This window comes from Ambystoma mexicanum, chromosome 6p (genome assembly GCF_040938575.1).
Source record: "Ambystoma mexicanum isolate Mex_15411 chromosome 6p, UKY_AmexF1_1, whole genome shotgun sequence".
NCBI lineage: Eukaryota > Metazoa > Chordata > Amphibia > Caudata > Ambystomatidae > Ambystoma > Ambystoma mexicanum.
The window spans coordinates 1304211615-1304230949 of NC_090935.1; the positions used below are offsets into that span (position 1 = coordinate 1304211615).

General features: G+C 46.2%; 1 protein-coding gene across 4 annotated transcripts in view; it reads right to left on the reverse strand.

Annotated features, from left to right (window-relative positions):
- The window catches only part of DENND4C (DENN domain containing 4C), a 2555958-nt gene that overhangs the window by 531029 nt on the left and 2005594 nt on the right, over nucleotides 1–19335 (reverse strand). For all 4 annotated transcript variants that reach the window (XM_069625964.1, XM_069625963.1, XM_069625962.1 and 1 more), the window contains one exon: nucleotides 13805–14982. In XM_069625964.1, coding sequence (XP_069482065.1) covers nucleotides 13805–14982 — 1178 coding nt within the window. The remainder of the gene's footprint in view (nucleotides 1–13804; nucleotides 14983–19335) is intronic.

The window sequence follows — 19335 nt, forward strand, 5'->3', positions numbered from 1 at the left end:
GCACCTCAGCTCCCTCCATAATGGGTGAGGGGGCTACTGGGTCGACGATGCCCCTTGCCCAGGGTTCCACCCTGCCCTGCTTTTTCTTTCCTCCATTAAATTTTTTTTTTTTTTTTTTTTTTAACATTTCAGGCTGGGGTCTCGCACCTCTCCGGGAGAGAGGCCCCTTCCATCCTCCCCCACCGGGGCACGCCCCACAGTTTGAAGAGCTCTGTTCCAAAGTGTCTTTTACTGAATTTCATGCATCCGATTACTACCTGTGAGATAAACTGGTTATTAAATTCTATGCTTGCTTTCTTCTCCCAACAATGAATGCATGACAAACATTACCTATCAGTAATCATCTTTATGTTGCTTGTATCTGCTTAGATTCACATGCTTTCCATAGGCCGACATCTAGTGGTTGGTGCAGAGCATTAGAATTCTTGCTTTTCAAGTAAAAAAAAGGTGTTGCAAGGGTGTTCCTGTAATAGCATCCCTACTGCTACTTGCACAGTACCTATGTTCCTTCATGTGTCAAAGTCCTCCCATTGTCATTTTTCATACCCGAGGTTGCATGAACTCTATAGTTGACTGTGTGCTACAAGGTGTATACAAATAGGGAAATATATCCTTCCTTTTATATATGTATTTCCAAACATCCCCACATTTTTTTTGACATTTCAGGTATTCATTTGTCTGTACATACTGTTTGCTGTAACTTCAACTCCTGTAGAGAGGATGGGTGGGCGCATGTTAGTCTAAGCAGATACAAGCAAGGTAAAGACTATTCCTGGTAGGTAATGTTTATCGTCTAAATCTGCTTAGAACCACATACTGCATAGGCTAGCAAGCAGTACCTGATGAAGGTGGTGGGTGAAATGAAGGAACATTAAGAAAAATGTTTTAATGCCTGCCACACTTGGAAATAATTTCTTGCCAGAGTGGCAAAACAATATTTTGGTGAAAAGGTGTGACCTGAACTCCATGTTACTGCCTTACAAACAGCTTCAAGTGGCATATTAGCAATGAAAGCCAGCATAGCACCTGTATGACGTGTTGAACATGCCCTGCAAGTAAAGAAATGTTTTGCTTGAGAGGCTGTAACAGTTGAATGCACATTACAATCCATCTGGTGATGGTATCCTTAGAGACAGGATCGCCTACCGTTCCGGCTGCCAGGGAAATAACGAACTGAACTGTTTTCCTCAGTGGTTTTGTCTTTCTAAGGTAGTACATAACTGCTCAAAGAAATGTGAGGCGGAAAACTTTGTAAAGATTTCACCATTTGCCTTTTTTATTAAATAAATGCCTCACTATCCCTACTCTGACTAGGATTTCCCTGCCTAAAATAAACTAAAGGAAACACTCTAAGCAAGGTATATCTAACCCTCACACTTATACAACAAGCAAAGCAAAAAGGAAATGTATGGCAATTCAATTCAACCCAAATATTTTACATACAACCTCATTTGCAATATAATCATTGTCTGGGTGAACTTCCCTTCCCCACATACAAACAAGAGTTTTCTCCACAGTTCAAAGGAAATATAAGGAAATCTGGTTTAACACAAAGTTCCAATATAGTTCTTAGGTTCTTGTACTCAAATTCACAAAGTTCAGTTGCTTCAATAAAATGTCTGGAAAAAGTCACAAGCTCTCACTCCTCCTGGAATAAGAACGGTCTTGCATTTGTAGTGACAAATAATTTGGTCAGGATGCTTTACCACCATTTTACCTGCAGAAAAAATTCTAACTTTTCTTCAACCAGCTTCCACAATTCTTTCCCAAATGTTAATAGAAGCACTCTTCAGCACTTGCACCTTCTGCTACCTGGCTTACTCTTTCACTAGGTTTCTTCTGGGCAATCCCCTCTTGCCCTACCGGTATACTTGCCCGTCCGTCTACTTCTTCAAGAACAGGAAAGTGCTTCAATGGTAACTTCAAACTTAGAACAAAAACTTCAATAATCTTCTTTGGTATTGAAATGTTAGAAGCTTTCAGGGAATGGAACATTCATTTTGATCCACATGAGAACTTTTCTACAAATGATGCTCATCTCCCTCTGGATAGTTTATTCTAGAAGGGCAGCCTGTTTGACATCTTCCTTTCCCTTCTGAATCAATAACAACATAGGGGGTCAGGATAAAGTACTTTCCTGCTTCTGCTTTGACTTTGGTAATTTGAGTTTAAACCAGGTGTTATATTCCCAAAACATAAGCAATGTATTTTGCAACCCTTGGGATTCTTATTCGCCCCTGGCAAGATCTGTTGCTTTTAAATTGCCCAGGTTTTACTGTCTTTTGTCTTGGGTATTGCTGGTACACCTAAGTTTTATTGTGGTTTCCCCACTGTGTTGTTGGGAATTCCATAAACCCACAAAATGAACATCACAGTTACTATGTTACCAACAAACCCACCACTCGTTTTCTGCTAGCTTGGTTTTCAATAGTAATGACGCTTTCATTCATATGCGAATGACTCGGCTGGCTCGGCACACGCAAACAGCATCAGAGTGCTCCGGAGCCACTCGCAAGTGGTAGACTCAGTGGGTAAACTGCTTTCGCTTGGTGCACACTAGCCTCCAGTAGTATTGTCTCTTCTCGACCTGTCGAACGCTTCCTTTTAGCGCACCCTCGCCATGCCAACTTGTAGCTTCCGGCACTCCTCGGAGTCTCCTGTGCGTTCCAGCCACCTGAGACCTTTTGCCGTTCCCAGTTACGCCTACTTCCCACTGCGCAAACACACTTTCTGGAGTGAAGCATTTTTCTTTTCCGCTTCCCGCGATGCAACCTCTGCAAGGGGGATAATGATAGGCACAGACCCTCCAAGGACCCACAGTGGTCCTGGTGTCTTCTCGCTCCTCCGGCCCCTTCATCAACTGCAACGGCCCACACAGCATACACTGCTTCTGCTTCTCCAGCTTCTCTAAAGTTTGCACCTGAGGGGCCTATTTAAGCCTCTCAGTCTCCCTCAGGCGTGGGTCATCTAAGCTAATTACCTTGTCATTATAGTTTTGTTCCTCTGCTTTCTCCTTCCTCATCCCAGTACTGAGAGAATTATGGGACTTGACTAGGTTTTGTAACTTTTTCAACTTGACAATAAGCCATTAAAAGAGTAGGGCTTCGGGGAAAGTTGAACAGGGTAATCTTGTTTTCCTGACCCGTTTCCTCCACCATTTGATCCTCCTGCAGAACACCACCACCCCAGGATCGAGATCAGGAAGAGTCTGCCTTCTCCTGGCCACATGAGGAAAGTCCCAGGTCAGAGTTTTGTGTGGAATCATTACTGATCTATCACAGTAGATCCAATGTATGAAGAGTACATTACCCTGAATATTGCGGATTCTAAAAGAAAGCTGGAAGCTCAATTGACTGGTTGACATGAAATTTGGATATGTACTTTGGAGGGAAACATGGATGCGTTCTTAAGAGAGCCTTGTTTGTATGCACTGTGACAAAAGTCTCTGACACTGACGAAGCCTGAAGCACACTAATTCTGCAAACTGATATAATGGCTACAAGAATATGCCATAAAGTGAGGTCTTGTAAGGGAGCTCTTTAAAGGAAGCTTTATGTATTGGTTCAAAAGGATGACCCACGAGTTTGGTAAGCACAACATTAAGATCCCAGCATGGTGGTGGATTGTCTACTGCTGGGTGCAAACATTTAACTTCTTCCATGAAGGCTTTCATAACTGGGATTATCCACTGGAAGACTGTTTTAAGACAACATGTAAGCTGCCAGAAGAACCTTTAAGGAATTAAATACTAGACCAGAGTTGAGTGAATGAAGGCAGTGTAACAGAATATGTGATGGCGATCAATTAATAGGGCGGATGTCAGATTTTTTGCACGGAATGACCAACCTCTTCTACTTATTAAAAGTAGCAGTGCCTAGTGTTGGTTTGCGTGCCACTGTCTAGATCTCCATGAATCTTTTTGGTAAATTAAGGAGACCAAATTCTAGGACCTCAGGAGCCAACCTGCTAAATTGGTTGTATTGTAATTGTTTATTTGTAAAGCGCTTATACACAAGGGAAGTTCCTCAAAGCGCTTCAAGGCGGGAAGGGAACAAGGGATTACAGTCGTCATTCTTAGGCCTTGAAGATTCCGAATGATCTAACAACAGTAACTAGCATACTACGCCAGAGGTATATCTGCTAGTGTAAGTGCGTGACAAAGAATGTGGGGAGAAGGGGAGGGGGTCGGGGGTCGGAAGAGGGAAAGGGAAGTACGGTACAAAAATCTACAGTACTAGGCCTGGCTAGGGAGGGGAGACGCAGGGAGGAACGGACCGACAGACTTGCTAGGCTTAGTACATTTAAGGTTGTGCAAATGTGCAGAAAACAGGAAGTGCGGGGGGTCGGGGGAGGGGAGATAAGTGCACCCAGTCCAGCAGGGGCCAGGGTATAGTGCAGAGAGGTTGCCCCTCTCATGAAGCCTTATGCAGCAGTGCCAATCAAAGTGCAGAGGCCTGGAGGCAAGTGCAGGACTGGCGGGGAGCCTGGGACCTGCAGGGTTCTGGAGGTGCACCAGGTGACCAGTCAGCAAGCTGAGCAGGTTGGGGGAAGAGAAAGAAGGAGGGAAGGAAGCGAGGAGAGAGGTTAGCAGGGGAGAGGGGGAGAGAGAGGGGGAGAGAAAGAGGAAGAGAAAAGGAAGGTCTTGAGGAGTTTCCATAACTTAAGGAGGTCCGCTTCAAGGTGGAGGGAGGCTGTTCCAGAGGGAGGCACCTGCAGAGGATAAGGATCTGCCCCGAAATCCATGTTCAGAAAAATGGCTCACATGCAGAGAGTTGGAGGAGGCCGAGAGGAGGGCTCTAGATGGAGAGTATTTGGGAAGAGGGCGTTGTAGATAGTAGGAGTCTCGGCCCCAGAAAACCTGGTGGACTATGCAGAGAGGCTTGAACTTGATCCTTGCAGCCACGGGGAGCCAGTGGAGTGATTTCAGCGCTGGAGAGATGCTGTCCCTGTGCTTGAGGCCAATGATATGTCTTGCGGTTCTGTTCTGGATAAGTCGAAGAGAAGATGTTGGAAGACTGAGAAAGAGACTGTTGCAGTAGTCCAGTCTGAAGAGGACCAGGACTCTGGAGACAGTAAGCCTCTGCTGGAAGGTGAGAAAAGGTAGAATATCTTTGAGGAGGTGCAGCAGGTAGTGAGATTTTTTTTGGACATGTCCCAGATGTGAGAAGAGAAGGAGAGAATAGAGTCAAAGAAGACCCCCAGATTTTGGGCCTCACCAGTGGGTGGGGGCGCAGGACCAAGGGAGGCCAGCTAGAGTGAGAGTGGGATAGTGGGAGTCCCAATGAGGATGATCTCTGTCTTGCTTGCATTAAGGCAGAGATCATTAGCAGCACACCAGGACTGAATTGCGGACAGACAGTCTGAAATGAGCGAGGAGGAAGAAGAGGCTGAGGGGTAGCCTGAAAGAGTCAACCGCATAAAATTGAGGAAGTAAAAGCAGAGAGAATGTGGCCCAAAGGGGACATGTAGAGGTTGAAAAACCAGGAGGATAGATTAGATCCCTGGGGGACACCACAAGTAGAGAGAGTGATACGGAGAGAAACGACCCAAGTACAAACTGGGAAGGATGGTCAAAGAGAAAGGATGCAAGCCACGCCAGGGCCTGATCTTTGATGCCCAGGGTATCACGGAGACGGGAGATCAGGATGTTGTGATTTACTTTAGCAAAAGCAGAGGAGAGGTCAAGGAGAATGAGGACAGAGGGAGAGTTAGAGTCAAAGTTTGCGAGCAGGTCTTCACGGGTGTTCAGAAGAACAGTTTCCGTGCCTCTAAAAGCTCTAAAGCCAGACAGGTGGTTATGGATACAGCCAACAGATTTGGTGTGGAGGGTAAGCTGAGAGATGGTCAACTTCTCCAGGAGTTTGCCCAGGAAAGGAGTGGAGATCGGGCAATAGTTTGCCGGAATAGAAGGGTCGGCAGAGGATTATTTGAGCAGTGGTGCACAAGAGAATGCTTCAGAGAAGTGGGGAAAACTCCAGTGGCGAAGGAGAGATTGCAGAGGTCTGCCAAGGCTGGAGCTAGAGAGCCAATGTTGTCCTTGATGGTTTTGGAGGAGCAAGGGTTCACCTGTTTGGAAGAGACTTTCATAGATCGGATTTGTCTAGAAACCTCCTCAGGTGCGATATGGGAGAGGGAGAAGAGAAGAGGGTCATGGTGGGGTCGGCCGAAAGGGTCCCAGGAGATGATGGTAGATGAGTGGGTGCGGATAAGAGAGGACAGGATGCCCTGTGTTTTGGCAGTGAAGTGTGCTGCCAGGGCCATGCCAAGGGCCTGGGTGGGTGCAATAGAGGATGATGCTGCAGTTGGGTTGGCCAGCTCCTTACAGACTTTGAAAAGTGTGGCTGTGTTGTTGGATGTCGCTGAGATGCGGGCTTGAATATGGGCTCTTTTATTGACCCGGATGCAGTGTCTATACTGCCTTTACAGACGGTGGCAGGCCAGTTTATCAGAGGTTGCACCTGAAGATCCACATTTCCGTTCCACTGCCCTTGCGTTTAAGGTCAGCCAAATCAGAGTTGTACCAAGAGTTGCACTTTTTGAGAGGCTTCAGTTGGACCTTCATGACAGGGGCAAGGATGTCAAGAGTATTAGAGATGGAAAGGTGAAGGTTAGAGAGAGGGCTGTGTCAGGGAGCGAGTCAGCTGCAGGAGTAGGAGAAGGGGAGTAGGTGGATGCAAAGGCAGCCACCAACACTTTTTTCATGGGTCGGAAGACCTTGTAGGTGGGAGGCAGTGCAGGGTATGGCACTGTTAAAGGAGAAGAAAGCTTTAAGTGAGAAGAGAGTTATCAGTCCATGAGAGTGAAGTAGTGAGAGTGCTAGAGAGTTGGATGTCTGTGCAGATGAGAGCATCAAAGGTGTGGCCAGGTGTGTGCGTCGGACCAGAGGGTAGAATGGAGAGAGAGAGAGAGAGAGCGAGTCGCATAGGTTGCGGAAAGCTCCTGAAGACTCAGGAAAGTCAAGGTGGATGTTAATATCCTCCAGCAGGAGGAGTTGGGAGGAGGAGGAAAGGAGAGAAGATGCTATGTCAGCCTATTCCGAGAGGAAGAGGGTGGACTGGCCAGGCGGCCGATAGAAGGTGGCCAGAGTAAGAGAGGAGACAGGAGAGAGAGAGCCTGCAGACCAGGGATTCAAAAGAGGAATAGGCCTGAATCGGAATAGTAGAGACAGGGATACACTCTGGAAAGACCAGGGCAACTCCCCCTCATGGCCTGTTAATCCTGGGCTCAGAGAGGATCTTGTAGCCTTCAGGGAGAAGTGTGTCAATACTTGTGACAGAGCTGTCCTTAAACCAGGTCTCAGTGAGAGTAAGAACATCAAGGTCCAGGTGTCCAAGGAGGTGGCAGATGTCAGAGGAGTGCTTGAATGCAGAGCAAACATTATGTGTGGCAACGTAGAGCAGATTGCCATTTTTGAAGGACTTACGGGTGGGGTCCAGGGGACAGAGGTCCCACCCGTAAGGGGTGCAACCGCCAAGAATATAGAGGAAAGGGAAGGCAGAGGGGCCAAAGGGAGTACAGGCAAGGGAGTTGGGACAGTAACAGATGGCAAGGGCACCAGTGAAGGGTGGGCCTCAGAGGGCAAGGGAGCCCCAGATGCTCCGGCAGTGGATGGCCAGGGCACAAGCATGGGAGAGGCTGACAAGGATATCGGTGCCAAGTGTGTGGGCAAGTGAGCCTGGATAGTAGAAGACGTAAAAAGGAGCCATAGTAAGAGCAGCGGTGTGACCAGGTGGAGGCAAGGAGGCCAATGTGTGCCTAGCAGGCAAGGAGGCCAGGGAGGCCGTAGGTGCAGTTGGCAAGGGTGCCAGTGAGGAGGAAAGTGGAAAGTTGATAAGGCGAGGGAGGAGCCTATCAAAAAGAAGAAGGTTGGGTTGAGGCCCTTGCACCAAGTCATTTATGATGACCCTGGAGGTCGAGGAGGAGGCAAGGAGAACCTCCCAATGGGTGCCACCATTGATTTTTGAGGAGGAGTAGGGAGCGAGCAGAGCAACCATATGAAGAGTCCATAGGTCCGGGAAGGAATGACGAAGAGGATGTCGGGGAATCTCTTTTTGGCGGAAGCACTGACGTAGATGTCAGCGATAGGAAGGCCTGGGTTGGAGCCAAGTGTGTCCTCCTGAAGTTTCTTCCTGCCCGACTTGATGAGCAGTGAAGGGTAGGAGATGGAGAAACAGTTGGAGAAGATAGGAGAGATAGAGAGCGCCATAATGAGGGGGCACAGAGTGTGCTACACTTAACCAGGCTGAGCAGCTGAGGCCCAAGGGAGGGAGTTAACAGGAAGGCGCAAGCAAACAAGGAAACACGATAGGAATGGGAACAAGGAAACAATAGGAGTGGGAAGAAACAGTGGGAGCTGAAGGTTGGGGGGCTACAAGGGAACAAGGGGAAGAGACAAAAAGAGTGAGGGATTAAGTAGGAATTTCACTAGCAGAACTAGACAAATGCAGGCTGGGAGCACACCTAATTTTGATTTTTAAACTAATAGTCAAAATCAAAGCATGAAGAAAGCATGCCTAAATACAGCACAGCAGTAAGTGTTGGCAGTGCGGTAGATGCTCCAAAACAAAGGAATCAATTTAAGAGGTAGATCGTCCCTATAAGGGAACATAAGACAACAGAGTTAGGGCAATGAAATGCCTCGACGGAGGAGGGTAGAGTCCAGGGGTGATGAAACAGGCCACTGAGCAACAGCCAACACTCACGTGATGGCAGGAAGGATCCCACGATCCAGGGGCGCTAGGATGTAATGCCCAGCATAATCCATGTCTTTGCCAGCAGTAACAAGGAATGGGGCCCATGCCCAGCAAGACCCAGACAGGCACAAACAGGCCTTAGGAGTGTGCCTTTGGATGGGGGCTGGCGTTCGCCTGCCGTCTTCCCAGTTTGGCTGGGATGTAAGGGGGTCAGCCAATCACAAGGGCTATCATGCAGGAACACTAAACACTCCAGTGCTAATGTACAGGTTCGCCATTTTGGAATTGTGAGGGACCTCAGGTGGAAAAAGCATGCTGTTGCCACTCTGAAATGCAGACGTCCTGCAAAATGGTGCGGATGTAGTACCTGCCCCAGACACTGTGACATAGGTTCTCAGTGGGTGTCATCTTTATTATAGGGCATACAGACATTTTCAGAAGATGGGAGTACCATGTTTACCATGCCCACATGGGTGCAATGATATAATAGTCAAAATGTTCTTGGGGAATCTTGTGAACCAGCCGGCATAGTAGGGTTGTTGGGGGGCATAGGCGGGGAGGATGGAGGAAAGTGGGAGGTGAAGCAAATATCCCTGACCAATTGATCCATAGTGCATTCCCTTGGTTCCCCTCTGATGATAACTGGAGGCATAACTTGGGAATGTTACGTTTTGTGCAGTTCCAAAAAGGTCGATTGGTGATTGACCCCATTGAGCAAAATATTTTTGAGTATGTTTGTGTTCAACTCTTATGTGCTTGTGTTCTGCTTAAACTGTCTGCCTGGCAGTTGTGTTGCCCTGGAACATGCTGAACCTAGAGGTGTATTGCCCTTTGAAGACCCCACCTCCATATTCTTTTCCCAAAGTTACAACAACTTTGGAAAGCGTGTTCCACCCTGTTTGGTGACGTGAAACATGGATGATGCAATGAGAATGTTTTTCCCCCCTTAGCGGACTCTGGAAAACATGTAGTGCCATCCTGACATCTAGAAGTTCCAGTATGTTTATGTGGTGTTTCTATAGTGGAACTGACCATGCCCCTTGAGCTGTGAAGTTTAGGCAGCGTTAGAGATGCATCCATTGTAATGGTTAGGTGAATTGGCTGGTTGACAAAAGGTTTTCCTTTTAAAATGTTTTCTTTAGTCCATTTTAGCGCCAAGACCAGTGTATGTGTGAAACCTCCACTAGATTATCCCATTCTCCCTCTGCTGGAGACCACCGACTTGGTAACCATTGTTGTACTGGACACATATTTAGTCCGGCATATGGCGCGATAAAGATGCAAGATGCCATCATGCCGAGCAGGGGCATGACCCTTCTGACTTATCTGCCGACCGGCTATGTAACATGGGATCTAGCTTAGTAGATTTTGTACCATCTCGTTGGACGGGTATACTAGTGCTACTCTTGTGTCGCTAATAGTCCCCAAAATTTGTTTTTCTTCGCCTGGGACAGGACTGGACTTTTTCTCGTTGATTGAAAACCCTAGTCTCTGCAATATATTGACTGTGGCCCGAGTATTGATAAAGAATACTTCTGGAGTTTCTCCTGTTATAAACCAGTCATCCAGATAAGGGTACAATGGAATGCCTTCCCTGTGAAGGTGTGCCACAAACACTGCTAGTACTTTCGTGAATACCCGAGGTGCTGAGGCAGTTACAAATAAACTGGTGGCATTGAAATGTTAAGGTATGCATCTTTCATATCCAGAGTTTTCAGATAATCGCCATCTTTCAGTAGAGGAATGGCTTCTTGTAATGTTATTATGAACTTTTGTGGCTTTACATCCGCCTCAAGTATAGTTCAGGGACAAAGCATTTGTCTTGAAAGCAAGACAATGCAGAGCACCAAGGGTTTGACTATCAATCCCGTTTTCAGAGGCTGGTCTCCGGCATGAAGCGTGATATTCAAAGTCATTTTATTATTTGTTTGTAGTCTTTTTTTTGTTGTCTTTCTTTGGAACATGGAAGTACAGAGAATAAAAACCCTTCTTTACCTGTGATTGAATGACTTGTTCCGTTGCTTCCTTCTCAAGAAGAGTCTGGATTTCTTCCTGAAAAATCAGTTGGAGTTCTGCCAGCATTCTTTTGTTCTTTGGGGGTACACCACACGGTTTGGAAATTAACGCTGCATAACGGTGGAAAAAACTTTATCGGACGTTATTTCCTCCCATGCATAGATGTATGTTGTGATTCGACCCCTTACCGGGTAACATGGGAGCTAATGTGTACAAAGGCGTTATTGCTTCGTAGCAAAGGTCACTCCCCTTGGGATTTGTATCATCCACGACTTCTAACACGCATGTATTGTCTCTTGAATCCTGATGGAATTGGATTCTGTGAACCCCTGCTTGTAAACAACTTGCCTGCTGTATATTAGACTGAGATGTTGCCCTGGGGAAACTCTGGTGCATGAAAACCACCTCTATTAGTGGGAAAATCCCTCTGTTTAAAGGGTTTGCCTGCAATCAGCCCGAAAGACTTGATGGTCTTGTGTCTTTTTGGGCTTTTTCCTAGGCTGCAGACCCTGCTGGAAGCCTGAACACTTCCGGAGCCTTCTGGATGGAGACAGGTGGCTCGGGACTGCGAAGACCACCACAAAAGAGGCAAGCAGGTATGCGGGGTACCCGGGAGCTGTAGGAGGTCTGGGGCAGTGCAGGAGAGAGCTAAAGTGCTGGAGAAAGAGGGTCTGGAACCCTGCATCAAATAAGAGAGAATTGTATGGTTGGCAGGAGAGTGAGCCAAAAGACAACCAACACCTGAGCAAGTCGGGACCTGCACCCAAAACTACAAGGGTCTGAGACCCTGAAACAAATGAGAGAAGGTTGCGAACTTGGTATGAGAGTGAACAAAGTGAATGCAACACAACATTGCGAGTCTGGGACTCGCACCCACCAGTGAAACCTATGTTCAAAGCCGAGAGGGTCTGGAGCCCAACAGAGACCATAACCTACCTGATGAGAGGGTCTGGGAACCTAAAATAAACAAGGCATTTTCACATTTGGAAAGGTCTAGGACCTTGAAGCAAGTGAGAAAGAGTTGCAGACTTGGAGGGAAGTGAACCAAGTAGTAACAATGCAACATTGCGCATCTGGGAATCACACCCACATGTGAATCCAGTGTCTAGAGACAGGAGGGTCCAAGAGTTGGAGGGGATACACCAAAGATAGCCATGGGTTTAAAAAGGAAACCACACACGTCACACAAAGCATTGAGAGTCTGGGACTTGCACTCATATAGGAGTTTGATAGTAACATGATCATAACCCATGGAATCCTAAACTTGGCAGCAGAACATGCCAAGCTGGTAGAATACGGGAACTGTACAACCAATAAACAGTTCCTCCTGACTTGCATCATCAAAGACATCTAGGGGAAATAACTAAATCCTAACATTGGAAACCTTCACTTGGAAACACAGCAATCAGGCTATTAACAAATAGGACCGTGAACACAGAAAACAGTTCCTTGCCAATTTTTCAGAGATGTAATATAAGAAAGAAGCTAGGAGAAAGGACATTATTTTTTTAACAACTTATTTAGCCAGCAAAGCTGGGGCCATTTCCGTTGTTTGAAAACACAAAAAACACTTTCTTTTGAGAAGAGAGTAACCCTTCACATTTATATTAGACTGTGTTAGGAACAGAAGTAAGGTTTTGGGACACAACAGTGACAGACTTTTCAGTTTCGGACTTCCTGGCAATCTCAGTTTTCTTTGAGGTAGGGAAACCCCACTTAGCTCTAGGGGAACAGAAGCATTTTTTCAACCCACTTAATAAAAGTCTATATTCAAAATCTAATAGCATTGTGTCCAAGGCTTACTGCTGCATCCTTACAGCCCTCCTCTCTATCCAATAAGGTTTTAGATGAAAGGGGTTACTGATCTTTACTGACCATCTTGGGGATTAAAGATATCTGGACCCAAGTGGAAGAAGCCCATAGGAAGACGAGAGAGGGATAGACGGCCCTTAGTTGGACCCCATTTGGATATTCTAATAAAAACCCTTGAACTCTCAGGGTTGGTGTGTTGTTGAGATAGTCTGTGAAAGTTGTTCAATATAGAGTGGCAGCAAGTCACTTGTGGCCTAAATTGCAATTAACAAATGTTCCACCGACCCCAAGAAGACTACATTAGGTTTTATGAAGTGTCCACTGCTAACCACATTTGACCACTTATAATTTGCGAGACAACGTGGTTGAAGGCAAAAGGGATGGACATTTGATTCTAACAGGAATCAAAAGAGAAATGCAAACAACAATTCAAACCTTTAATTCCTAAAATGCACCACTGTCACACCCAATACCTCCTCAAATTTTGCCCACTCATAGCGACACCCTATTCACCTGCCCCACCTCTGCTCCACCACCTCCCCCACCCTCACTCCCAAAACCCTTTTTGTTATTTATTCCTAGGTCCCTTGTGTCTTAAATCTGCCATTGGTGATTAGAATGGATATGCTCGGGCACAACATGTATGTTAAGTTCTGTCAATTTGTATGATAAAAAATGGAGTGCACACTAAAAAACATTTTCAACAGAATTGCTGCTCTAGTTAACCTGTGTCTCCCACCTCCCAAGAACCATGACCTAAACTATTTGGAATGCTGACACATCCAGTTCACAATGTATTGTATTTCAAAACTGCCAAGTAAAACAAGGCGACTTTCAAACCAACTAGTAGAGCTACCTCAGAGAAAAAATGAGGAAACTGTATTTTTAATCGAAGGAGCGCTGTATCAACATTAAATCACAGAGACACACTTTTCATGTGTTTATATATGCAACAGTACATTGAAAGCAGTAAGCATTACACTGAATTGTAGAAAGCACCCCCACGTTTTTCTTGTTTTCTGGGTGAGCAATGGCTAGGACCATGAGGGAATTTATAAAGTCCCTGCTTTGTTGTGAATTTATAGTATGAAATACAAAATTATGTGCATCAAAAAAAGGTATCCATGGACTGTAACTATCAAGACTGCAAGGAGCATATAATGTGTAGGGTCTTCTGCTTCTTGGGCCACCTGTCAACCTAATTAAAACAATAAGGCATCATATGGTAAACATGATCCTTTGAATTTCTACATACATTTCTTTACACTTCCTTTTGTAATTACCTCATCATCAGAGTAATTGTATGCCGATGACACAGCTCCCCACATTTTGCTTGCTGCATTGGCGGCTTGCTTCATGCCAGATTTCAAAACATCGATTTTAGGCCCTGAAAGAAATTGATCCACCTTAAGACCAGACAAGGATTTAACAACTGTGCCCAATGAACCATGCTGCGTAGAACGAATGAGTGCAGACATGGAAGAAGAACGTTCTGCCTGGTTACGCAGGAGAACATGTTGCTTTGGGAGCCCGACAAATGTTTTTGACCTGCCAACCGTATAGCCCTTTGGGTTCTCCTTTTGCCTAACAGTGACCGGGGCAGAGTCTAAAGGCAAACTAGATCGCCTTTCTTGAGCAGATGTTTGCACATCCGATGTTTCGGTTTCTCCAGTCACATCTTTATACGCTTGTTTGTGCAACTCCATGCTACAGGACTTGTGTCCTAGGGGGCTTTTCAAGTTCATGTAGGTTTCGATTTCGTCAGCCAGGTTGCGTGCTACTACAGGCGACACAGTGGTTTCTTCTGGGGTGGGCGGGCTGTTTTGTACAGTCTCAGATGCAAGTAGTGATAATGGATCCAAGCCCTTTTCAACACCTTCCCTTTCCACATGTTTTGCCACCCCATAAAAGCTGTTCCTTTTATTCACTTCCTCTTTGGGATTCTCTGCAAGATCTTTGGACTGAATTGCCTCTTCGATTTCTAAAGGTGCATCTTGGGCTTTGGTCATTTTGACTTGGCTTGTGTCGTTTTCAGTAACAAGGGGCTCATGCACCTCTTCAGGTTCCTCCCAAACGGGTGGTGTACTGTGGTCAGGTTGACAGATACCGTCAGTTTCAAAAGTCCTACTGTTATAAGGTGCAGGGCTCTGCTGTCCATCCATAGCCTCAAAGCTTGGGGTTTTGGTAATATGGAAGGGAGGAGTCTTTGCAGTGGACAAAGCTGCTGTGAGAATCTTCACATCTGCCCCCATCATCATTGCTACTTCATTGGAAGCCAGGTCCAAACTCCCTTTTTTCAGTAGCATGCCAGCCCGGCTTTCAGCACTAAAGCTGCAGCTTCGCTCAGCAAATACTTTTTGCCTTTTCTGGCACCTTTCACTGTTTTTTTTAGAATTGGCATCACCAGCAAACACTGCATCTTCTATTGTCTCCTGGGCAGAAAATAGGCCGGACCCACTCCCTAAAAAGAAACAAAAGTAATGTAATTAACATTGTCTTGTCCATTCCTCCTTTTAATAGATTTGTCAATTGAATATGGTTAGTGCCAAAGAAAGATTTTCCAAGCACTAAAAAATACAGTGGAAATATTGCAAAACAACCAGTGCATCCAAATGCAGAAATTTGATTTTGATCTGTAACAGTGATCCTCAAGCATATGAATTTTCCACAACCAAAATCTTGCAGGAATTTCCTGTTCCCATAGTTGGATCTTCTGTAACAATTTAAAAATGTGCTATGGCTTCTACACTTCATGAACTCTAACCACCCCTGTATAATATTCCAAATTCAGAAGCCTGAAATGTTTACATTGAGGTCCACCCTCCCGTTGCCACATTTCCTTCCTTTTTGGAAATATCAGAAAACGACTTGCCTCAGCGATAAAGTGCATCATGTGACCACAGAAGATATCTATGCTGAAGAATCACTGTTACAGGACACTAAGTTCTTCATTAGAGTGGGATTGTATATACAGTCACAAGCTTTAACAGAACATCCAGATGAGGGGCATCAAAGTGGAGGACAGCACAAAGGGAGACTCATCCAAATGAGTATGAGCGGTGAAGTAGGAAATCATTTTTGGCGAGCAATCGGCTAATGCAGTGACCAGAACAGCAGATTGACACTCTGCTGTAGCAACATCCTTTCAATCCAATATCCTGTTTAAAGACATATCATCCATCACAAAGAAACATAAGAACAGTGAAGGTAGACAAAGTCGCACAAAACGGCGATTGAAAGTTGGTCTGGTGAGCTTGTGCAGACGGACGAGGAGATAATGGGGACATTTGTGGATTTTTATTCTCTAGGCTCGTTGTGGGACAGGTTTGCAATTGAGGAGTACCTGATCAGGTATGACTATACTGGGTGGGACAGGAGGGAAGAGAATGGTTGGGCAGGCCGCTAACAGACTAAGAGATCCACAAGGTTATTAAAGCACTTCCCGCTGGGAAAGCTGCTGGCCCAGATGGTCTCTCAGCCGATTTTTTATAAAGCCTATGTGGATATACTGGTCCAACAATACGCTCTGCATGTACCAGCAGGCGTTGCGTGATGGCACTGTGCCCAAGTTGATGCAAGAGGTAGTGCCAGCCCTTCTCTTGAAACCAGGCAAGTGATCGGAGAGCCGCGCTTTGTACAGTCCGATTTCCTTGATAAACTTGGAGAACAACATTTTACCTGGGGCACTGGCTAACAGCCTTGCCCCGATGATGCCCAAATGTGTCCTGGCCAATCAGGCCGGGTTTATACCCAGGCAATCCACATCATATGGGCTCCGTAGAATATTCAGATTCCTTTCAGTCCTGGAGCAGCAGTCCTCAGTGGTTGCAGCCCTTCTCAAGGCAGACAAGGCGTTTCACTCCATTGAGTAGCCATTTCTTCTAACCGTTCGGAGGCGCGTGGGGATGGGAGAGGATTTCATGAGAAAGGTTTCCCCGCTATATGAAGGCCTGGTGGCAGGCCTTTGGGTGAAGGTTAGGATCTGTGCTCCCATTTTGATGGAAAGAGGTACGTGGCAAGGATGTCCGCTCCCCCCCGTCCCCCGAAACCCCCTGCTATTTGCACTCGCTGTGGAACCCTTAGCTGAATTGGTCTGCTCCAGACAGACAGAGGTGTGCAATTATATACGCTTAAACTGGTTATTTCACTTCATGCAGGTGATTTAATCTCGTTTATCTCGAGGCCCACAGCGCACCTAGCACCTGTTAGGAGGGATATTCTGTTTCTTGGATGCTTCTCTGGGCTTAATGTCAACCCTTCTAAATCAGTGCTGTTCCCCCTAACTGACGGTACCGAGAGGTTTAGGGAGGAGTTCGACTTCCACTGGCACTCCGAGGATACCGAGGTCGACCGAAGTGCTTTATCACAAAACTATGGGGAAAAGCTGGCGCACACTGAAGCACTTCTTCGTAGATGGAAGGGCTTGCCATTGTCCCTCTTATTTTATTGTTTGCTTGTTAGGCACTCATACAGCAAGTAAAATACTGTTTCAAAGCACCCACAGAGCGAGGGGAGGGAACAAGGGTGTGAAATACATTACAAAACACAATATTAAATAACAGCAGAGGAGGGAAAAGGATAAAGGACAAACCTACTATGCCTTGCGAGTATTCAGAACGTGCAAGTGCAGCAAGGAAGAGGGTAGAGGGCGTAAGTGCTGGGGAGTCACGGCTCCTGTGTGACCCACAGATGGAGTGCTTGGGTTGTTGAGTGCTACATGACCAGGGGCAAGGTTAGGAGTAAGTGCAAATCTCCAGGGCAGAGGGTGTGCCAAGGCAAGTGCTGAGGGTAGACTGGAGCTGGGCCGATTGGGGTGGGAGAACAGGGGCAGCAAAATGCATTAAGGCCCCGAACACCAATCACAGCAACTGTGCGATTGACAGAGAAGAGAAGAAGGGAAGGAGGAGGTAAATAGGAAAGTCTTGAGGAGCTTCCGGAGTTTAAGAAAGTCCTTCTCAAGGCGCAGAGGCAGGGGGTGGCTGTTCCATACGAGGGAGCCAGCTGAGGAAAGCGATCTACCACCTACCTTGGACGTGTATCTGTAAATCAAGATGGTAGTAATGCCCAGATGTCTTTATACATTCCTTAATGTGCCATACTGGCCCCTGACTATTTTTTTAAATCATTGAAGTCAGTCATAACAAATGTTATCTGGCAGGGGAAGCAGGCTAGTGTACGTTGGGAAAAATTGGTAGTACCCTTGGATAGGGGTGGGCTTGCTCTCCCAGAATTTGAAGCATACTGGACGGCAGCACAATCATCCTTTCTGCTGCATTAGTATGATTTAGTTCCAGACAGGGCAAATTGAGAGAGCATTGTAATTCTTACCTCACCACAGCAGATAATCTGGCAACATAATATGGTTGAGCTTACCTGTAGCGCCTGGAAAAAGGGCATAGTGCACAATGTGTTACTATACTCCCCGCTTCTTCCACTTAAAAATATTCCAGGGATTCCACTCACGGGAAAGAAGGTTTATGTTCAATGTATGGAGCGGTTGGGTCTCACTTGTTGGCACAACCTCTTCCCCAATGGGCACTTCCTCGCGTTGGACGAATTTAAGGCTAAGGGGGAAGTTTCGACGTTAGACATTTTTGTGTGTTTTAGGTTAAGTGTTGGACTGGAAGGAGGGTTTGCAGACTTTACTCAGGACCCCCATATTGCACCTGTTCTTCACTGGATTATCAGATGGGGGATGATGTCCAAAATGCTATCCATGCTGCTAAGTGGGAGGATTCCCCCTAGGTGCCCCCCCTTTCGGATGACGTATGGAGATATTGTTATATGGAGACGCGTAGAGTGGCCATCGACAGCAACTTCAAGTTGATACAGCACATTTTTGCACCAGTATTATCAGATTCCAGTAGATATTCAGAAATTCTTCCCCGAGGCTCCAGATTCGTGCCAGAGATGTAATGTCTTCCCGGAGACTTCTTTGAATTTGGCATGGGAATGTCCCTGAATCCAGTCTTTTTGGGCATGTGTGCTTGAAATAATTGAAGGCATTGCGGTGAACGGGTAGCCCCATCCACAACGGTGGCTCTGCTGGGATACATGCTCAAGCTACCTAAACATGTTAGAACGTTGCTGGGTTTGTTGCTACTATTGGCAAAGCAGGGAGTGGAAATGGTGTGGGATAGGGGCCGTTCTCCTGCATATGAACAGTTGAAGTCAGATATGTTTTATTGTTATGAAGCTGAGATGGACTATGGAACTATAGTACACCGGGCCCCAACGCCAAAAGACATTTGGGGTCTGTATGTTACATATCTGCTGTCAATCAGCAGCGGCATATCTTTGGGGCCTGATCATCAATCTGCAGGATACGTCCAGAAGTAGTATTTATGCTTCTCCTTGGTTTTAATTCTCTCTGAGGGTGTGGTTTGGGGGTGGGGGTGGTTTGGGGGTGGTGGTGTCATCTGTTAGGGTAAGGTTTAAGTTACTTACCCCTAACTATTGTTCTCCAGCATGGGTATGGCATCGATTCACATGCTCATGAATATTCCCTGTCGTCAGGCTGGTAAATCCTCAGTAAAAGAAAAAACAGTTTCACTTTCACTTAAAAACTGCATTTCTCCTCTAAACCAATAACTGTCCTCTGGGTCATACTACCCCCATCCAATGACAGCCCTCTCCCAAAGCACCTCCCATGGAAGCCATCTTCAGAATTGGTAAGCACGTAAAATGGTAGTATGACCAGGAAGATAGCAGAGGGGTCGGATGTAGGGTTTGCATGTTAATACATGCCAAACCCATGCTGGAGAACAACAGTTACAGGTAAGTAACTTAAACCTCCGTCAATCAGCAGCGGCAC